The sequence below is a fragment of the Neoarius graeffei genome, chromosome 14, assembly GCF_027579695.1.
Source record: "Neoarius graeffei isolate fNeoGra1 chromosome 14, fNeoGra1.pri, whole genome shotgun sequence".
Classification (NCBI taxonomy): Eukaryota; Metazoa; Chordata; class Actinopteri; order Siluriformes; family Ariidae; genus Neoarius; species Neoarius graeffei.
The window spans coordinates 75,231,754-75,254,216 of NC_083582.1; the positions used below are offsets into that span (position 1 = coordinate 75,231,754).

A 22,463-nucleotide genomic window follows, 5' to 3' on the forward strand; every position below is an offset into this window, starting at 1 on the left:
TTGCCCGAACTCAGAACATGGTTGCCCAAATATTACATATTTTTTTATTTATTATTCAACCTTCTCAGACGCTGTCTGTATCAACAAGCATTGACACTAGTGCCCCGTGCGAGTAATGCGGTAATTACTCATGTAGTGAAGGACATACCAATATCCAGTCCCCCCAGGATTCCGCGGGCCTTTTTTGTGATTGTTGCGGGCTAAAATGTCTGATGTTGCGGGGGTTTTTCCAAAAAATTGCGATGAAAGTTGCGGTGTTTTTTAGGTTTTTGTTGCGATTACATTGCGGGAGGAAGTGAAAGTTGCGAGAAATTGTTGCGATTTTCTCTTTTTGTGATTAAAATTGAGTGATATGTTAAATATTAAGTTATTACTGAAAAACTATTGATTAAAAAAACAAAGACACTGAGAAATGGTCCTATAAACAACTTTACCAATATAAAAGATTACCAGGACTACAAAAATGCAGAAAAATAGGCTTTACTTATCCAAATGCACCTGTTGGTTCAAAAGTTAAAAGTGCATAGAACCTCACAGCACAACATGAAGTTACCTTAAAATATAATATAAATGCCTCAGCTTTCATGTAAGAAAAAAAAAAACTATTAATACTAGTACTGTGTGCAGGCAGTCTCTCCTGAAGACTAAATTAAACAATAATTATAAACTAATAAAATAAATGGCTCAGGCTTCATAGAAGAAAAAAAAAAACAATTTGAACAGAATCTCACAGTATGATGCTGAAGCTGCCTAAACAATGGAAAATAAAATACCATTTTGGCAAAAATGTTGGCATCCATTAATTTCTTGTATTAAGTAAAAAATAATGTAAAGTGCACACAGTCCTTCACTGTAAACATAACACACTTTCAGTAACAGAATTTAAGCCTACAGAAACACTGACTCGCACATGCAGTGTTGCCAGATACTGCTGACGTTTTCCAGCCCAAAATATGTTCAAAACCCGCCAAAATGCACTTAAAACCGCCCAATCTGGCAACACTGCGCACATGCTGCTTCTCTTGAACGTATACACGGAAGTAAGGCGGAAGGTAGTTTGTCGGCGTCACCTCAAGACGACGCCAATGATTGGTCAAATTTGCGGGAAAGTTGCAGTGACTGGATATAATTGCAACACCGCCCTGAATTCGCGGGGATTGGTTGAATTTGCGTTAAAATTGCAAATCGCAACATCGCAAAATCCTGGAGGGTCTGAATAGAACAGTGAATATGCACTACGCGATAATTATTATTATTATTTTTTTTTTTTAGATTTTTTTTTTGGGCTTTTTGCACCTTTATTGGATAGGACAGTGTAGAAACAGGAAATGAGCGGGAGAGAGAGACGGGGAGGGATCGGGAAATGACCTCGGGCCGAAATCGAACCCGGGTCCCCGGATTTATGGTATGGCACCTTATCCACCTGAGCCACGACGCCCCCTACGTGATAATTATTAGCAGTGGGAAACTGCATTGCGAGCCTGCGATGTGCAAATGTGAATTCCGCTAGTTGTTGAACATCCCGTAATGATGACATGGACGCGGTCTTTCCGAGTCAAACAGTCGCAAATCGTGATGGAATTTCATCATAATATGAATGAATAAACATCGTTTTTCACGCAAGTTGACATATTTGGGTAGTTGCCTAATCGGGCAAGCATTTGTGAGAGTCTGGTTGTCCGAATCTATTGAACGGTTGCCCCGGGCAATCGGGCTACTGTTAATGTCGAGCCCTGTTACACACCTGTACATTCACCATACATTCACCTCGTCAGCCATGCAAAGGGGTTTTTGTACCACAAGATCAACCGTGAGCTACTGCTCCCTTAACGTATCCCCCCTCCGCTCTCGCTTACATCAGAACGCAAGCAATCGAAGGAACAGGACTCTTATTATGAATGTTGACTTCAACAAATAATGAACCCTGAAACAACTAAGTAAAGAGCCGTGTCTCTCCCCAGGGATTTCACATAGCATCCTGGGAAACTGTCATTCTGAAATAGCATTTTGCTTCTTGAAATGGCGTCAAAATCCACCCTAGATGTTTCATAAATACATTCAGTCAGTAAACAATACATCAGTAAACAGGAAGTCGATGTGCCACAGACCTGAAAACAGTAAACACGGTATAGAACCCCAAGCTGAAGTTGGTACCAAGTGGCTATGATTTGCAGTTGCTGAGAAAAAGTGTGTTTCGGACGGACAGATGGATGGAGGTAAACCAGTATATACCCCCCCCCCCCCCCCCCTTCGAAGCAGGGGTATTTTAAGAAAAAAAAAAGTGCTACCCAGACTGAACTCAGCTTAAACAAGTTCTTACATCATTAATCCAGGTAATAACAGTCTGTGATTATCGTTATGACTCACTGTGAATGTGAAGCCATTGTGGTTCCAAGTACTAATCAGTGTAATGATCAGATTATTTTAGATTTATTTAAACCACAGCGCTGCTGAATTCTTGGTTCTGACTGGTCAGAGGAAGGTGTTCATTAATTTTCAAATCAGCTGTGGTTGACATGTGACTAATACACTCATTTTAAATCCGCTGCATTATTATTATACAAGGGGGGGGGGGCATATATTCTTTGATATGGTGAAGATTTCCATCTGGAGATGTTTAATATTTTTGGAAGGAGGCTCCAGCGTCAGAGGATTTTCTGCGTTCCTGCTAACAAGACGAAAATTATTTTATTTTGTCTTATTCATATCAAAAGAGAAGGAAAAAAAAGATTCTGGTGAAGGAATGACACTTTTGAAAGTTACTTACGAATGTAGAGACATAAAATGTAACTATAATCAGATTTAAAAAAAAAAAGTAATTGACATTGTTCCCCCTATTGTATTTTTATGAATAAATCAATGAATAAAATGCAATTGTTGGCAAATTGCTGTGGTGTAAGAGAAATAAAACACTGAGACGAACCGATATAGAAACGGAACCGACTCTCATCAGGCTCTGCCATGGATTCCTTTCTTCCAACAGCACACGGCCTAGTGTTTTATTTCTAACTAAATGATATTAAAGAATAACTACAGGAGAATGAAACTGCAACTCGGCAAAAAAATAAATAAAAGTTTTAAAAAAATAAAATACGGACAAAATAATGAACAGTTCTGAGGTCGAGCTAATTCTTGTGAATAAGTATGAAAATGAAATGGTTGAGAAATTTGGTGAAATAATTTCCAGGTAAAGTAGAGCTAGCGTTCACCACTTTTGTCAAATGTTCAATGAAAAAAATCTTTATTTTTCATCTAAGCTCCATCCGGGACATGGAGAACCAAAACTGTGACATAAATCTCTGTCACCCGTGAGGAAATCGATTAATTATTTTGAAAAATTTGGGGACTTTTGTTTGTGAATGTGTTGATATAATAAAAAGAAAATCACACGTTGGCTTGAAGAAATGAAGTTTATCTTCTCATGTTGAAAATATTTATACACACTCGCCACGCAAAGGTAAACTTCACATCTTTGCCCCAGTGAGTAATATCTCCCATACATGATATTGATAATATACCTAGGGCTGTGCTCGTTTGCCATCAGTTGCTCACCATATCGTACCATATATATCGCGATATATCGAGTTAAACGATGTCTTTAATGCAGAGATGCCTACACCAAATTTTGAATTTCAGTATTCTTGAAAACATTTTTCAGTATTTTGGAATGACTTTCAGTAACATTCATTTATGCGCATTTCCATTATAAAGAGGTGTATACGGGTCAGTCCATGAAATGATGTTACTTTTCATTGGTCCGGGTTTACATAATCATTTCATCTTTAATTTCCATGATTTAAAGAAATATTTAACAGATTATCCATAAATATTGTTTGAAGAAATAAAATAAATAAAAAAAAAATGAAGTTTTCTTTTGAAATAAAGAAATGTGAAACATTTTCTTCCCCCGTGACTGGACACGGATGACACGTTTTTTGTGACATGGAATATTTGCTGACTTTGAGCTTAAATAAACCTTCATTACTTTGAGAATTTCAATAAAATTAGTTTCATGGTACTTGCAATTTAGTTTTACACTCGCATAATAAAGTTAAGAAGGTTCTATAAACTATTTAGCTTCGAATTCATCCACTAAAAATCGGTTGTGAACGTAACATTGTGATGTCCTACCGTGTTACGTTAGAAACCAGGCTTATAAAAAATGATAAAACGAGTTGAAATCATGATTGATGTTTTTAATATAAAGAAGAATATACTATAAAACGATGTAGGTAGAAAGAAATTTAAACAAATGGCAATAAAAGAAAATTATCGATGTTTTTTCTCACATCCTAACTTAGCGTCCACTCACTTCCTGGTTCGTTCACAACCTGCGAGACCCATTTACTCAATCTAGGTCAGCTGAACTGACGCGAGATAACTTCTCGCGGGATCTCACACACCACAACACGTGCTCTCGTCGCTATCAATGGCATCAAAATGGCGGCCAGCAAGAGCAGGTAGGTGATATTATCAGCGTTTATTATTCAGTGTTAATGTTTAAAGTAAGCAAATAAAAGCAAAAAATTGATTTTATCAATATTTTTCCTTCATTTTTAAAAGCTTGTTCGTGTCCTTGTTACATTAGCAACCGGGTAAATATTTATGGATTTTATCATACATTGTAGAGCAGGAGTTCTCTTAACAACTATGTTATATTTTCTTATATGGTCAATGCTTCATGGAAATAAAAGTTGTTTTCAGTTGTAAATTGTTTTAAGTGACTCCCTCTATGTCACATTTTGGTAACCCCATTTCATGGACTGACCCATATACCAATATGTTTAACATTTAAATTATTAAAAAGAACTGTTTTGTGTGAATTGAATAAACAAAACGCGAGCAGCCATCTCAACTGAATTTCCACTCAACAAATTTCTAGAGCATACAATAGATCACATTTTTATAAATACAATAGTGTTCCCTGTTTGCAGACATTACGGTTGACGAACAATCATTGGTATTGAATGTAACTCCTCAAAAGTATTATATTATATTGCCTGGCAAAATGTTCTACCTGTTAACGGATTCTAATAAAATTTAAACAAAATTTCTTATTTCATGCCAGAGAGAGTCCGACATTGTTATCTTAATGTCCCAATATATAAATACTTCAGCATAATGCTTCAGAAGAGGCATTGAATAAAATGGCATTTATAATTGTATTTAAAACAGTGGAATGATCAATTTTTTTGCCACAATCCCAACAGCACTAATCATAAAATTCTGTTTTTGATCAGACTACATGTACATTTGCACTTGCAACACTGAAAAGACTTTGAATTAAAGAAGTACAGCCAGTGTTTGATATTTCAGTGAATAAAAATCAGACATGTAAAAAGAAACTGAATAAGTTTAACTCACATTTCATGGCACTAATCGGCAAGTTCAACTCCAAGCACAGGTCAACCATCACCGCTTCAGCACGCGTCACGTTCCGTGTCTTTTCATCCACAGATTTCGTAAAAAACTGCTGGATACCCCCAGATTTACTTTCCGCCTGACTCGCCATTTCAGCATACTCCATATGTTTTTTTTTTGTAGTTGACATGCCGCGTGCAGTCATCGCGACCACCATGAGTGATGTTAATGTCAGTTCTACAGTTTGCAGTGCGCGTATCCATTGCCCTTTTGACTGGGTGTAATGCACGGCCATTCTACCGTATCGAAAATAGCGCGAACAAATGTGCGGAATCTGCGCATGTCACACACAGCATGTGCGGTTGTCGTAAAAATAAATAGCCTAGCCGTGATTAGCGCATGGATTGAAAAAGTCGCTTGGACATTTAAAAACGACTCACTGGAATTTAAGACTTTATAATAATTCCGTACACAATAACACTGTTTGCCGTAACATCGTATTTACGTAACTTTTCCGTACAAAATACGGCCAATCCGTACTAGTAGGCATCTCTGTTAATGCATCGCAAGCAGAGGGCGCGAATACGTTTGGCGCCAAAATTATTCATTCAATCAATGAGTCTCAAGACGAGGCCATGGAGACATGTGGGACGTGATTATCGGCTTGCAGCGTCTGTAGCAGAGCGCATTGAAGCAGAGCGCCTAATTTCTAGTGCGTATGCCCTGAGTAACTGGAAGCGCCATTTGTAAATAAAAACGTTTTTGGTTGGAACAGGTTGCAAGCATGAATTTCCGTCGATTTCTGGCATGAAACATGCTTTAAATCAAGTGAAAATTGATGACAACCTGCTACAGAACCGGAAGATATGCATGAAATTTATCATATATGGGATTTTCAAGTGAGTAAACGATATCGTATCGTACCCCCGAAAACCGTGCATGATCGAGTATCGCGAGCTGTGAGCACAGCCCTAATTATACCACCACATTTCCCAGCACTAGTCCGACTTATTTTTCTCCCGCATGTCCATAATCATATTTAAAACTAACTGACTTTCAACAGTGTTGTCAAACAATACAGATAACCTTTGTGCCGGATTTGAAGTGCAGTATTCTTGAGTCAGACCCTAACCGCGAGCTGTTTGTCAGAGCACCATCATGAATAGTTGGAGTCTGTGTATACCAGCGCTAATAACACGCTGAGTAATGAGCCTGCGTTTACAAAAGCGTCGCTTTTAAGCGCCGTCTCTCCTGCATTTAACCTCGGCTCTGCTCAAGCACTCGCGCCGCAGTAATGAGCCTCTGGCAGCGCCGTGATTTCTGTATTGTTTTGTTCGCTCGCAGCGAGATGGATGAAGCAGCGCTACAGCACTGGCACGACTTCACTGAACGCCCAATAGAGTTTCATTGCGCATTACGCAAACACAAACACTCCGTGTGGCCTCTCACAGTGCACTTTTTTCGACGGACGGATTGAGCGAGAGGGAGCTTATTCTCTGCTTCTCAACCGACTCGTTTGCATTCCTCTCCTGCTGCGGAGCTTAGAAATGTCTGCTGTGCTCTTCTGCGCCGCTTTGATTTTACTCCCTGCTAAAAGCTTTTGCCAGACAAAAAGAGAGAGAGAGAGAGAGAGAGAGAGAGGGACTGAGACTGTGACGCAGCATGTTCAGCTGCACAGTAATCAGTGAGCTGCTTTCATGGCCATGATGTCGCTCCATATAGAAATGCCATTCTAATGGCACAGATATCAGAGTAACCGCCAGGACTCGCATCAGCCCCAGCCTGAACCCCATTAGGGCACGGACGTGCTCTGTAATTTCGAGAAGGTTATGATTGGAGCGTCACATTCTGCCCTCGAGGGTGGAAAGCAGCTCACTTCACTTCACCACTCTGAGTGTTCGGAGAAATTCCTCCATTCTCTGATTTCCTCATCCTCAACCTGAGCAGCATCTCAGCAAAGCAACTCGAGCTCACTATTTATTCAGACTCCACCTGAGCAGCACTTCCTGTCATGCTGCCCAATCATCCTAAAGACTACACACAAGATGCCTTAGCATTAAAAGAAACTAATTTTCACCCTGTCCTTCATTCGGATCCCAACTCGCTCGGAGAATCCCTTTTTCATCCTTCTTTCAGTATGTTTTAGATTAGATAGAACTTTATTGATCCCTTTGGGAGGGTTCCCTCAGGGAAATTACAATTCCAGCAGCATCATTACACAAACAGAGAACAGAAAATAGAGAAAAACTTCTAGATAAATTAAATTAAAGTATTTACATATACAAATATAAAAAAAATAAGATATGGGAAAAGAAGAAAAAGTCCATCAGGAGAGATATTGCACTTTATATTGCACATTGTCCGGTATTGCTTATTGTCAGGCTAGGCTACTGCTCCTTCCCGTCCTCTGTCCTCCTGTTCCCCCTCCTCCCCCCCAGAGAGGAGTTGTACAGTCTGATGGCGTGAGGGACAAAGGAGTTTTTGAGTCTGTTCGTCCTGCACTTGGGAAGGAGCATTCTGTCACTGAACAGGCTCCTCTGGTTGCTGATGACGGTGTGCAGAGGGTGACTGGCATCGTCCATGATGTTCAGAAGTTTGTCCATAGTCCTCTTCTCTGCCACCGTCACCAGAGAGTCCAGCTTCATACTGACCACGGAGCCGGCCCGCCTGATCAGTTTGTCCAGCCTGGATGTGCTGCCCCCCCCCATCACACCACGGTGTAAAACAGGACACTGGCGACCACGGACTGATAGAACATCCACAGGAGTTTCCTGCAGATGTTAAAGGACCGCAGCCTCCTCAGGAAGTACAGCCTGCTCTGTCCCTTCCTGTATAAGTGATTGGTGTTGCAAGTCCAGTCCAGCTTGCTGTCCAGCCACAGCCCGAGGTACTTGTAGGAATCCACAGCCTCCACCTCGACTCCCTCAATCAGAACTGGTCGTGACCTTGGTCTGGACCTCCCAAAGTCAATGACCAGCTCCTTGGTCTTCGAGGTGTTGAGCTGCAGATGGTTCCTGTTGCACCAGATGGCAAAGTCCCTCACCAGGCTCCTATACTCCTCTCTATCGTCCCTGATACACCCCACAATGGCTGTGTCATCGGCGAACTTCTGAATGTGACACAGCTCCGAGCTGTAGCAGAAGTCCGTGGTGTACAGAGTGAAGAGAAGAGGGGCCAGCACCGTGCCCTGGGGTGCTCCGGTGCTGCTAATCACAGCGTCAAACGTGATGTCCTTCGACTTGACGTACCGCAGCCTGTCGGTGAGGTAGCTGGAGATCCAGGTGACTAGGCAGGGGTCCACTCGCATCCTGTTCAGTTTGTCTTGAAGCAATAGGGGCTGGATGGTGTTGAAGGCACTCGAGAAGTCCAAGAAGAGGATCCTCACTGTGCCATTTCTCTTATCCAAATGCGACTGGGCTCGGCGTAGCAGGTAGAGGATGGCGTCTTCCACACCAACACCTGCCCGGTACGCAAACTGCAGACAGTCCTGGACAGTTTTCAATCATTTCGAGAAGCAAGAACGAGCTCTCTCACTATCGGGTCATTTCCTGTTTGCCGAAATGAACAACATTTTCACATTTTTGTCTTTCAGGACACAAAAGCAGCATATAGTATCATATGTAAAATATTGCTTGTTAAGACTGCATGGCTCGAAGGATTTCCTGAAATTATGGCCACAAAAGCCATCAAGTCGATGCATTCACATATTCTCTGAAGTATGGGGCTTCGTTCTTCTATCATAAACATATCTTCAACAGGGCTTTCCCCAAAGCGTGGCTACGCGGCACTTTGCTGCGCTGTCTGACATCAGCGCCATGCTGTCACTTGCATGCGCGCACAAAATAAAAAATCAATACTATAAATTGAACAATGCAGAGTACACTTCCGCACCTAAATATCTCCTCGTTCCCCCTGAAAAAGAGCAATAACTATAGAAATAGGAAGAGAGATTGTAATATATAGGTCGAGACGATCCTGGTACTCAGCCCAGAAGTGAAAAAGGGTTTCGCTGCGTGCACTGACTGCCATTCGCAACCGTACATAAAGCCACAGTCTAGGCGCTGGTTGCTAGATGGCGCTGTTGCATGATTTGACCTTGATTCTGTTCCTGGCATCCTGGAATTGGAAAATGAAGAGGCGTGCTGCGAAGTGTTTTCATTTCAAATCTAATTTTGTCCTTTAAACGTCGCCCCTTGCCTATTTGACAAGGTAAAAAAACTGAACATTTTAAAAAAGTTGAATTGTGCCTAAATCAGCCCAAGATGCCACCACAATGCCTCATTTGAAGTCTCTAATATCAAAATTTTTCCAGGGAAGCATGCCCTCGGACCCCCGAGCAGCCTTCAGGGGCCCTCCGGGCTGGGCCAGCCCTTACAGGCTGAGCCCTGCATCAGTAGCACCGCTCCGATTTTTTTTTCTGGGGAAAGCCCTGTTCAAGTATCATGAAATTTCTGTGATATTCTCTCCCAGATGAGAATCTCAGTCACCATGTAATGGACTGCTTCCTCGATCATCTCGATCAACGAACCTCAGCTGGTTTCTTTCATCTTAAATTGATATCTGACTGAACGATACAACATCCACGACAGGAAATTTCAAGTTTGCCCTGTTTAACTAAAGCTGGTTTAAAGGGGAGCTCAAGTCATTTTTAAACTTGCTTTATTTCTTAATTAACGTGTTATTCAATTACGTTTTCGGTTTCAGTAACCTTATATCGTGACTCATATTGACAATTACTTGCAATTAAATATTATACTTATCGGCCTGTTCGGTTTTTAGCCGTGTTGAATTTAGTTCGTTTGGTCCACGGCAGGCGTCGCTTATCCGCGCGATCTTCACGAGACTTGTGCGAGATTTTGAAATGTGAAGAAGTGTCAGCCAGGTGTCAGTGCTGCCATTTTGAAAACTGTTTTCCAAACGAAGTATTGCACAAAAACGAGTTTAAATGACGATTACTGCCGACTTTTTTCAAACTTTCCTGATTGCTATCAAAACAAACAAAACTTCCGGCTTGATTACATCAGTGTTCGAAAGAGGGCGCGCGCGTCTTTTGACGACCCCCTGTGTCCGAAATCGCTCCCTACTCACTGTATAGGGCACTGTATAGTGAGGACGCCATTTTGTAGTGCTGTCCAAAACCTTAGTGAGGATTATTTACACCCTATCTAGTGCACTCAAAGTATCCCACAATGCATCACAAAAAGTAGTGAACAACGATGGTCACTAACCAAAGCAATATATCCCATCATGCATTGTGGTCGCACTAAAAAAAAAAAATCAAATTAAGTCTCAAATGTGATTTAATAAAAGGCAGCGGCAAAGAAGAAAGTATTCAGCCTTGATTTAAAAGAACTGAAAGCTGCAGGTACTTTGTATTGATTAATGTGTGAAATGCGCTCAGTATAATATGGATTTATCACAAAAACACACGCATGGATTTATTATTTTGAAACCCACCAGCCGACTGATCTGGCACGTTTTAATTGTGCGACAGTAATGACGTAAATACCAGCGCGACGGACTAGTGTCCGAAAGAGTTTTTTTGTTTTAGTCCTCTATATAGTAATTCCCTCTATAGGGAGTAGGGAGTAGTGAACGAGTGAGCGATTTCGGACACAGGGAACGTCGGCAGATGTCGGTCACTTTGATTTCCGCTGTACGTTTTACTTCCGTCCTACGATGTCTCGCACAGGTCTCAACGAATCTCGTTTACGCCCATTGCTTTGACATATGGACTGATATATTACAGAGCATATTTCAAACACTCATAACTTGCTATAGCAGCGACAAAATAGTGATCAAACATGCGTTCCGATATTTAATAAAATGAGATAAATAGAATTTTGATTAAAAAAAATTTGCCTTCAGTTCTCCTTTAACGAACGACATTCACAGGTGACAAAGTAAAATAAAATCTGGAATCCTGGCCTGATGCTCCCAACTACAGCTGTGTATGCTATGAAAGTAATAAACAGAGTCCACACACACGAGAGGATTGTGTCAGTATATTTTAGTGAACCTCCTGAAAGCATGACAACAGACCCTACATCAGAAGGTCATGCATTGACCTTAGCCACATACAAACATAGTATATATATATATATATATATATATATATATATATATATATATATATATATAAAAAAAAATCAGAAATGTCTACGCGAGCGCACCAGCGGAGTAAAAGCGCCCGTGTGCTGCCCAGTCCCATGTTTGGTGGCTAAAAAACGAACGCTAATCTCATGTCATATCAGACAAACTAGTTTGCTAGTGAAATGGACACAGTATCATGGCTTACAGAATCAGCCCTGAGGTAAAGAGGAGATTCGTTACTTCCTGCAGTCAACGTTCATAATGTTTATTACTTCCTGCTCCAGAGTAGAGACTCTTCTGTGGATGAGGAACCATCTAAGCAAATCTTTCTGTCCTCAACATTACTAACTCTGCTCTCACCCACCATGTGTGCTCATAATTAAAAAAAATAATAATAATAACCATCTCGTTTTTCCCAACAAACCATGACAGTGTGACGATCGAGAACAGGAAGGTATTCAGCAGCGTGCGTCTGTGAGAAACCAATACGAAGTATGACGCTGCACTCCGGATGTGTGACGGGCATTAACATCATCTACACTACCGTTCAAAAGTTTGGGGTCACTTTGAAATGTCCTTATTTTTGAAAGAAAAGCACTGTTCTTTTCAATGAAGATCACTTTAAACTAATCAGAAATCCACTCTATACATTGCTAATGTGGTAAATGACTATTCTAGCTGCAAATGTCTGGTTTTTGGTGCAATATCTCCATAGGTGTATAGAGGCCCATTTCCAGCAACTCTCACTCCAGTGTTCTAATGGTACAATGTGTTTGCTCATTGCCTCAGAAGGCTAATGGATGATTAGAAAACCCTTGTACAATCATGTTAGCACAGCTGAAAACAGTTGAGCTCTTTAGAGAAGCTATAAAACTGACCTTCCTTTGAGCAGATTGAGTTTCTGGAGCATCACATTTGTGGGGTCGATTAAATGCTCAAAATGGCCAGAAAAATGTCTTGACTATATTTTCTATTCGTTTTACAACTTATGGTGGGAAATAAAAGTGTGACTTTTCATGGAAAACACAAAATTGTCTGGGTGACCCCAAACGTTTGGACGGTAGTGTACGTCCAACAGAACTTTAATCTCCTGTCAGCATGGCCATGCAGGACGTTCTTCTCCAGAAGGTTCCTGTGGTGCAGAGGAAGAAATGCAGCACGGAAAAGTTCTCGGAACGACGGTTCAGCAAGATTTGCTCACAGCATCAGAATCCTTACTTTTAAATGAGTTATGCTCGCCATCCACTTTATTAGAAACACCCCTACTGTTCTGTTTTCTGCAGGTCTCTAATCAGCCGATCGCTCGGCAGCAGCACGATGCATAAAACCACGCGGTAGAGGTCTGCGCAGGTCGGATTTTTCAGTCCCGCTCCCGCATTGTGCAGTCCCGCTCCCGCCCACAAATCCCGCATGATGCAGACGTTCGCGTTATTTCTCAGGAAAGTTCTTGTCTTGACACAGCGTGATGGTGCCCCGCCCCCTACTTTGAGTGGATTTGAGCATAAATATCTACAGCTCACGTTCGTTATTATTTACCTTGTTTCTGAATTCAGCATGTAGTGTCTCTAATAATAATAATAATAATAATAAGCTGTCAAGCGATTAAAATATTTAATCGCGAATCGCACATTTTTATCACGAGAAACCATTATAATTTTCTGATCAGCATAAAAAAGTGAATGGGCTTGCTTTGTACCAATGGTGTTTTTTTTTTATTGCAAAGCAGAGCTAGTAAGAGAAGTGAATTGATTTACTGCTTGAGTTAGTCTACAACTCTAATCAGAGAGACAGTTTACACAGTGACAGTAGGCTTGACTCAATGCTATCCCAGAAATCCTTCCTGTAATATGCAAATTTGGCCGCCTCTGATTGGACAGCCAAATTTGCATATTACAGGAAGGATTTCTGGGATAGCATTGAGTCAAGCCTACCGTCACTGTGTAACCTGTCTCTCTGATTAAAGTTGTAGACTAACGCAAGCAGTAAATCACTTCACTCATGGTTCTCTTACTAGCTGGGTGTGAACTGTGAGTCATTAGAGTGATCAAAGGATTTCCCGTTAGGGTGATCAATGGCAAATTTAAGATGCCATTCCTCACTCAATCTGGGAATCTGACACTCTCTGCAAATTTAGGCATCTTAAAATGTTTTTATTAATGCCAAATAAAATATCCAGCACAAATTATATATGATAGACATAAATTAATAATTTATAAATTTTATTTCAAACACATTTTTAGTTAGCAGGACTGCAGCTTATCACCGCTCCTGCCCGCGCCGCATATGTGCACTCCCGCCCCCGCGCGCATATGTGCACTTCCGGTCCCACCCGCGCCCGCAATGAGCTTTCAAAATTTGTCCCGCGCCGCACTGCTTTGCGGCAGGTCCTGCGAGTCCCGCGGGAGTGCAGGGCTCTACCACGCGGATACAAATCCAGAGCTTCAGTTAATGCTCACGATGTTCAAACATCAGAACGGGAAAAACTATGATCTTGCAGTGAAGTGTGACTTTCTTTCACTGTGGTATGGGTGTCGGTTTGAGCCAGATGGTTTGAGTATTTCAGAAACTGCTGATCTGAGGTTTTCACACACAACAGTCTCTAGAGTTTACACAGAATGGTGCGAAAAGCAAAAAACAAACACTGAGTGAGTGAGTGAGTGAGTGAGTGAGAGAGAGAGAGAGAGAGAGAGAGAGAGAGAGAGTTCTGTGGGTGGAAACAAACGCCTTGTTGATAAGAGACATCCAAGATCAGAAAACGGACAGATTGGTTTGAGCTTTTTTGCCAGGAGGGATATAGTAACTCATATAATCACTCTTTACAACTGTGGTGAGCAGAAAAGCATCTCAGCATGCAACAGCAGAAGAACACATTGGGTTCCACTCCTGCAGCCAAGAACAGGGATCTTAGAATCAACAACAAGTTCCTATTAAAGTGGCCGGTGAGTGGATATGGATGGACACACACACACATACACACACACACACTTGGACAGTTCAGCATTTTTTGAGAAGAAAAATATTCATCACTCATCAGTTATCATCCACCTCACAAAAGCTGAACTCGAATTCATTCTTTTTTCCCCCCTTTTTTTGAACCCACACTTTCTTTGAAGCTTGAACTCATGGAGGTTAAAAAATGCGGTTAAACGCCGCACAGTTCCTCGATCACGACACCTCGGATTAGTGGATGTTTGCAGAAACACTGACCTGGTTAATCGAATTGGCCGTACATGAAGAGAGCCCTGTTCCAACTGTAGCCAGTATGAAGGTGATGGGGTCAAAGGGCACAGGAGCCATGGCGTATCCCGCCGCCGCTGTTGTTACCACGAGCGCTGAGAGCGAGAGTGATCAGGAGAGAAACAATGAACAAAAATGGACGTTTAACAAGCTTCGTTTCAACAAACTAACCTTTTAACCAAGATGGCAAACAAATCGAGTTGCGGATTTTGTCCTGTTTGAATACGCAGGCGATACATCACAACAGACGATATAAAATCTGATGAGGCGCACGTGTTCAAACAGCGACATGGAACAATAAACACTCCGGCACATGCTGTTTATCCAATGCTGATTATTTTCCTGGCACATCACATCCTCTTCCTTTCTTCACTCATTACCTCTGACTCCTGACATAAACATTACACACAGACACACAAGCCCCTGTTCAAGCTGTGACTATAATTTAAAAAAAAAAAACAACAGCAGATCAGAGTGCGCGTGATAAATACAAACCTGTGATCTGAGTTAATGAACCATTACGATTAAATATCATAAACTGCTTTTAATTGAGTCGTCAGTGCAGATTCGTGCTGTGAGCGGTTCTACCTGTGAGTTTGAGTTTAGACAGCCGAGCGTAGATCCCAGGTAACTCTGAGTAGTCGACGCTCAGTTCCTTCCACTGCCGGGCTTCGATCCGAGCCTCTCTGACTGCCTCGGGCTCATCATCAGCGCCTGGGTCTGCTACACCGGACACGGGTTTCACATCTGGGATCTCCTGAATCTGCCTGAGAACCACATCGTCTCGTTCTTCCAGCGTGGAGATCACTGGGTCCTGCTTCGGCCGAGCTCTCTGGCTCAGAACACTGCTCGCCTTCACGTACTGAGGGACACACACACACACAATAAGAGTACAACCTGGTGTGTTATGATTCAGTGACTCAGTACATGAATGATCAGGGCTCGACATTAACCCTTTCATTGACTCGTCCGGTCGGATGACGAGCAGCAGGATTTTTCACTTGTCCTGACCAGAACATTTTTATTCCTATGTATTTTTGAGTGCGATGAAAAGAGCACGATTAAGAAAGTTTATCAAAAAGCAGGTATAGATACAATCTTCATTATGCTTTAATGATTTATAGGTTTTCAATAAAACTCAAACTTTAACTGTAACAATGAACAGAAACCATCCAAAGCCCCGTTATGGTGTGTGTGTTCTAATCCATTACCTGATCTGCACTTTTAAGAATCGGACTCACCCAAATTCAAAGCTTCTGGAGGAAATAAAGTTAAATCTTGATCGATCCAGTAAAACTTCAAGTCAGTGTTGTAGTCGAGTCGCTAAACCTCGAGTCCGAGTCCAGTCTCGAGTCCCCAGTGTCAGTCCAAGTCATTAAAATAAATAAAAAAATTGAGTCGAGTCCACTATTAATCCGAGTCCGAGAACAAGACTCCAACCGCACCATGTGACAGTGTCTGTTTCAGCACCATTAACATTAGTTTGTTCCTGAACATGGCGTATGAACAGGTGAATGTGCTTCTCTTTTTCAGGGAGTGTGAAGTATTCTGTCAGAGATGGTTGGGAGACGGATGTAAGTGCAGAAGGTGTGTTTATTAATACAAGTGAAGACGGTAAACAATCCAGAACGGCAGGCAAAATCATAAAACACAAACAGGCGACAGGTCGAGCGACGCACAAACAGGCTATCGTAGACTCGGCAGCATCAAAGACGAGAAACAGGAAATCAGGGATCAGGAAACCAAACAAGGAAATAAGGCTCGGTAATGTATCAGCAACGCAACTCAATACTTCACAAACTAAGTGTGTTTTCACAGTTTTTATATCAGCGCGCTGACTGCACCTTAATCCTGTGCAGGTGCGAGTCGTTTACGGTGCGTGTGCGAGAGTCCACTTGGTGTGCGCGCTGTCCGGAGCGCGTCCGAGAGTCTATCTGATGCACGCGCCAAGGCGCACAGGTGTGACACTCTTACATGAAATTAGTATAAAAATTAACCTATATATAAATATCTTATGCCAAATTATTATGGCATGTTACAAAAAAAAATAAAGAAAAAATCTGAGTCCTCGTCTCCAGTTTACGAGTCCGAATGCAGTTAATGCACGAGTCCGAGTCATTAGTGCTCAAATCCAAGTTGAGTCACGAGTCCTTAAAATTAGGGCACGAGTCAGACTCGAGTACTACAAGCCTGCTTGAAGTATAAATTAATTTAAAGAAAAGGAGTAAGACATGATAAGGGGGACAGAATCACGCTGTGAATGAAAAACCGTGAGTGTATTCGACACTGTCGTAAAGTTCCCGCAAAATATTTTACAACATTTGTGATGGTGAATGTGAATCATACAAAAGAAAAACACAATAAAAAGTCAGAATGGAATGAAGTTTCACCACAGACATTTATTTTATTGAGGTGTTTGATCGCCATTTCTCTGATTTCAATGAGTCTAATAATCTATAATTAGATATTACGATGTGGTTATTTTTACACACACACACACACACACACACACACACCTGCTGTACTCGGCTTCCCCGGAATTTTGGAAACGATAACACAGCCGGATCGCTGAGGGGATCGAACTAGCTTTGTTGGAAATTTATTGATGTAACTCTTGAATGATTTCTATAAAAATGATGATTTTTCAACAAATATTCAGCTCGTCCCGTCGGACAGACAGATGAGGATTTGACTTGTCTGGACTAAGCGTTTGGTTGTCCCGGACAGTCGGACTAGCATTAATGTCGAGCCCTGGAATGTACATTTAAAGCAGCAAACAGCTCACGAAGATATGAACAAGACTTTTTCTTCTACACTGAATTCAAATTGATCCTTCTCTTAGGCCGTGTGTGGTATCAGAGTTTACTGATGCGTTCCGTCGTTCAACATGTCCGACAGATTTTCAGACTTGAATGCATTTATACTTTTGCTCTCAGTGTGTACATATATTTAGTGCATTCATGAAACCGGAAGGGCGCTTGGTAGAGCGCAGACCTCCGCCAACCCACAGACAGTATCATCAACATCAAAATCACTTGAACCGAGGAGAACACTAAAACCGGACACCAAATTTCATCCAAATCTGTTCAATACTTTTTGAGTTACGTTGGGAACAGACAAAAAAAAAAAATCAAGGACGTAGTCGCTCATCTGTCCTGCCATCAAAACGACCCTGACGATCAAAACATCAAACAGAACTGAAACGTGACGATGTGAGAGAGAGAGGACCGACCTCCACCACTAACTGCTCACAACAGGAACATCAACAAACGACTCAATTTTGTTCCCCGAGTGAAGATCGACCCAAAACATCCATCAGAACTGAATTCGCATGATAAATGAGAGAGGAGATACAATTCTAGTCAGAAGAAAATGTGTTAATTGACCTAATGACTAATTTGTTAAAAAAAAATTGACAACACAACGACCAAGTGTTGTGCAGAAGGTTGAGTTCTTCCAAATAAAACAATCAGAACTGAAATCCATTCAGAACTGAGGGAGGGAGGAGACACGATTTAACTGAAAATAAACAAAATTGTAAACAAACTGCTTACAACAAGAAAATCAACAAACAACCGACCGAGTTTTGTTTCTCAAAAGGAAGCTCGACCCAAACATCGATCAGAACTGAGAGAGGAGATACAATTCTAATGAGAGGCCTGGAAAATTCGTTAATTTGGCCTAATTAGTAACGCGTTAGCAAAAAATTTGACAAAACAACCACCAGGTTTTGTGCAGAGTGATGAGTTCTTTCAAACAAAACAAACAATCGGAATGGAAATCCGTGGAGAACTGACGGAGGAGATACGATTTAACGGAATTACGGATGACAGACGGACGCCACGCCATGGCAACAGCTCATCGGCCTTACGGACAGATGAGCTAATAATCCTGAATCCAAATACGTATCCAGAGTTGCATCAAAATCTAGTCAGGTGTTTCTTGGCTGACCTTTCCTCAAAATTGGTTCACTACTTTGAGTTACATCAGGAACAAACAAACAAACAGATGCAAAAAACATAACCTCCTCCAACAAAGTTGACGGAGATAAAAACATCTCATCGTTGCAGAACGTTTTAGCCTTTCAGTGCTACATACTGAACGACCTGAAGACTTTCTTAATCAGAACATCCAGCTGACTTCCGAGAGAGGAGAAAAAATAAAAAAATTGTTCTGCATTTCACTGGATGAGACCGCCATTTTATTCAGCAGCAGTACGAAAACAGTTCGACAGGAAACGCCCAGTGGTTTATAATAATAATAATAATAATAATCAACTCAGACATTTTTTTACAGAAAAAACAGCCCACAGCCTTCTGGACTTCTTTTGCCTCACAAAGTAACCTCTTCTAGCTCCTCTACCTCCTCCTGGCTCACGTCCTTCCTGCTTTACTGAACTGACTTTTCCACTCGGTGAATTTTAGTCTTTAGCTGAAAAGGCGAATAAAAAACATCATCAAGAGTCTCCATTATCACCATAAGCAGCTGATCTGAATAAACACAGTGGAGCTCAGGACCTCGTACCTGTCGCTTGAGGAAACGCAGGTGCTGGAAGGTGATCCATCGCGCCGGGTCGCTCCTGTAGAGCCGCACCAGAGTCCGGACACTCCGCTGATTTCCGGGTGCATTTATTAAGACCGTCAGGTTCACGCTGGCACTGATCAGACCTGCACAACAACATGATCGTCAAATCATCGAAAACTCAAGCAAAAGGGTTCTCGGAGTAGAACCGTGCTAAAGGATCAGGACATTACAAAATTCCGAGACATGGATCACAACAGATTCGTTTTCAAGCACAAAATTAAATGTGACAGAAAAAAAAGTGTTTGTATCTGAGCAGCATATTCCATACGAAAAAAGAAAGCATAATGAAGGCTGCTGGGTTTTGGTGTAAAATGAAGAAGTGAGTGTGACAGTCAAAGTGTCCAGAAGAACTGTGGCTGGTTCTGTAAGATGCTCAGGAAAACCTACAGATCATTTTCACATAAAACTGCACTCACTGGACCTCAGACTACCATTTATTATATTTTTTAAGGGTCGTTTCACAACAAATATGGACATACATTATATAGCTGTATAAAATATTAAACACACAACATTACACAGTGGCATGAGGATATGAAGTTTATCTTCGAGTTGTGAATGTATACATCATGAGTGAGCGAAGTCAACGAGTGAAAATATTTTCTCAACACAAGATAAACTTGGGGCGGCACGGTGGTGTAGTGGTTAGCGCTGTCGCCTCACAGCAAGAAGGTCCTGGGTTCGAGCCCCGTGGCCGGCGAGGGCCTTTCTGTGCGGAGTTTGCATGTTCTCCCCGTGTCCGCGTGGGTTTCCTCCGGGTGCTCCGGTTTCCCCCACAGTCCAAAGACATGCAGGTTAGGTTAACTGGTGACTCTAAATTGACCGTAGGTGTGAATGTGAGTGTGAATGGTTGTCTGTGTCTATGTGTCAGCCCTGTGATGACCTGGCGACTTGTCCAGGGTGAACCCCGCCTTTCGCCCGTAGTCAGCTGGGATAGGATCCAGCTTGCCCAAGACCCTGTAGAAGGATAAAGCGGCTAGAGATAATGAAGAAGATAAACTTCATATCTTCATGCAAGCATGTAATGTTCTGTATATTATCTGGACACACCGACAAAAAAAAAAAGCACGTTAATCAAAAGAATTTTAATTTTGAACTGGTTCGCCATTTTGACACTGTGCATCTAGTCAGCGGGAAAACACTGGAAGTGACGTCATCGGAGTGAAATATTGGGAATTATTCTACATACAGGACACTTTTTTGACGGAATAAAAACGTGTTCTATTCCCTTCTAACGAGTTTCATTCATTTGGTTTGATAGCATGCAACATTGCTCGCATATCGCTTATCATACATGTATTACGTCACTCTACCCAGTGGAGAATGAGTGTTGAATATGGTTTACGATATCGCATGGTTGCCAAGACAACATGACGTCACGCCAGAGACATAAAACTTCCGTGCTAGCGAGCGACTGTGACAATTTGTAAACAAATATGGCTGCCAGGTTTATTTCGTTAAATACAGAAGCTTTTGAGAGACTTTTGAAAGAGAAAGACGTGTTGAACACCCGAAAGGGGTGCGTGTATACTATCAGCTGGCTTTTTTTTGTGGTCTATCAGATATATTCCATTCAGCGACTCATCTTCGACTTGTTCAGTATCATGCTCGCCGAATGGAATATATCTGATATACCACTCAACACCAGACAATATTATTTAAATATGTCACTCAGATCTGTGATGTATTTTGTATGAGAAATGCGAGTTTTTCAACACAAGATGATAAACTTCATATCTTCAAGCCAACATGTGATTTTCTTTATTATATTGACATATTTACAAACAAAAAGTCCACAAATTTATCAAAAACAAATCACTGATTTCCTCACGAGAGACAGACAGAGATTTACGTCCCGGTTTTGGTTCTCCGTGTCCCGGATGAAGAATACGAGTGGTGCGTTTCCCACTAAAACACTCATGTCTATATATCAGTATATTCCAGCCATAAAGGAATAAACAAAACACCTTGCTCCACTCTGTACGCTGATGAAGTTTGTCATGACCTTTGTCATCCAATGCTTTATACGTGAGCTTGGACAATATGATCACACCAAAAATGGGGAAAGATAAAGATAAGCTGTGGATTAGAAGTTACACAATGACAGCACATCTGTATGGTGAGTCTCGAACAAATATTTCACATCTGGCAGATACCAGGCTTCCAGACAACCAAGAAGCTTTCCATAAATAAACACCCCCCAAGAACATGTGTCCTAACTGGACCTTAGGCTCGAACAACACTGATCACTGTAATCATCATCATCAAAATGGAAATAATTTCAGTTCACACTGTTTGTGTTATCTTTGATTTTAGGACTTGTCTAAAATGTTCACTACACAAACAAAACGAGCTAAAAAAAATACTTGCATCACATTAAAATTCAACACAACAAATATCCGCTAAAGCATTTATATGAATAACTGCTGATAAAAAAAAGGGATAATAATGAAGAAAATACACAGTCATAATTCTCCTAACAATCCCTATCAAAGGTCAGCTCGGGCTGAAATCCAAATCACTCCTCACTCCCTACACAACTACGCTACACACACACGTTATGAAATAAGAGCGTCTAGCGCCCTATTTAGTGCACTACTCTACACAGGAAAGGCGTTTAGGCTCCAACCCGCTTCATAGGAAATCAAGCTAGTGTTAGCTAAACCGCTAACTTCATCCAAACGCAGCAGCCAGAAGCGCGGCTAAGCTAACCGGCTAACACACCACCGACCCTCCCAGCGCTTCCCCCTCCCGGTGAGCTCCGACTACCGACACGGTGATAACCGCCCTGGCGCTCCGGAGCCGCTGCCCACCTGCTGCACGGATACAAGGCGCCTTAAACATGCTCTTTGCCTTCGAACCGGCTGCCACTGCTGTCCTCTTCACGCGCTGCGCGCCGCCATTTTGACCCCTGAAGAGAAAGTTGCTTCCGGTCACGTGACTTAAAGAAAACCTGGTACGCCTGCAGTGTGTGGAAAATTAAATCAAATAAAGCATGTTTATTGAAATTAAAAAAATATATATAATGAGTGATTCCACGCTTATGGGTACTGAAATGGGGACATGAACTTATTCACCTAAAACCATTTCTTTTTTTACCATCAGGTCACAAAACATGTAATCTTTAATGAATGATATGTTAAAAGATAACTTTAATTTTCTGAGATGTAATAAAAACATATTTATAT

The 22,463-nt window shown here is 41.5% G+C and overlaps 1 protein-coding gene across 1 annotated transcript in view; it reads right to left on the minus strand.

The window, feature by feature from the left end:
- LOC132898596 (protoheme IX farnesyltransferase, mitochondrial) overlaps positions 1-22,178 on the minus strand; it is a 121,598-nt gene extending 99,420 nt beyond the window's left edge. Inside the window, exons 1-4 of the mRNA XM_060940309.1 lie at positions 22,089-22,178; positions 19,216-19,358; positions 15,280-15,553; positions 14,662-14,786 (exon numbers count right to left, since the gene is read on the minus strand). Coding sequence (XP_060796292.1) covers positions 14,662-14,786; positions 15,280-15,553; positions 19,216-19,358; positions 22,089-22,119 — 573 coding nt within the window. The 5' untranslated portion in view covers positions 22,120-22,178. The remainder of the gene's footprint in view (positions 1-14,661; positions 14,787-15,279; positions 15,554-19,215; positions 19,359-22,088) is intronic.
- Between the last annotated feature and the right edge of the window lie 285 nt (positions 22,179-22,463).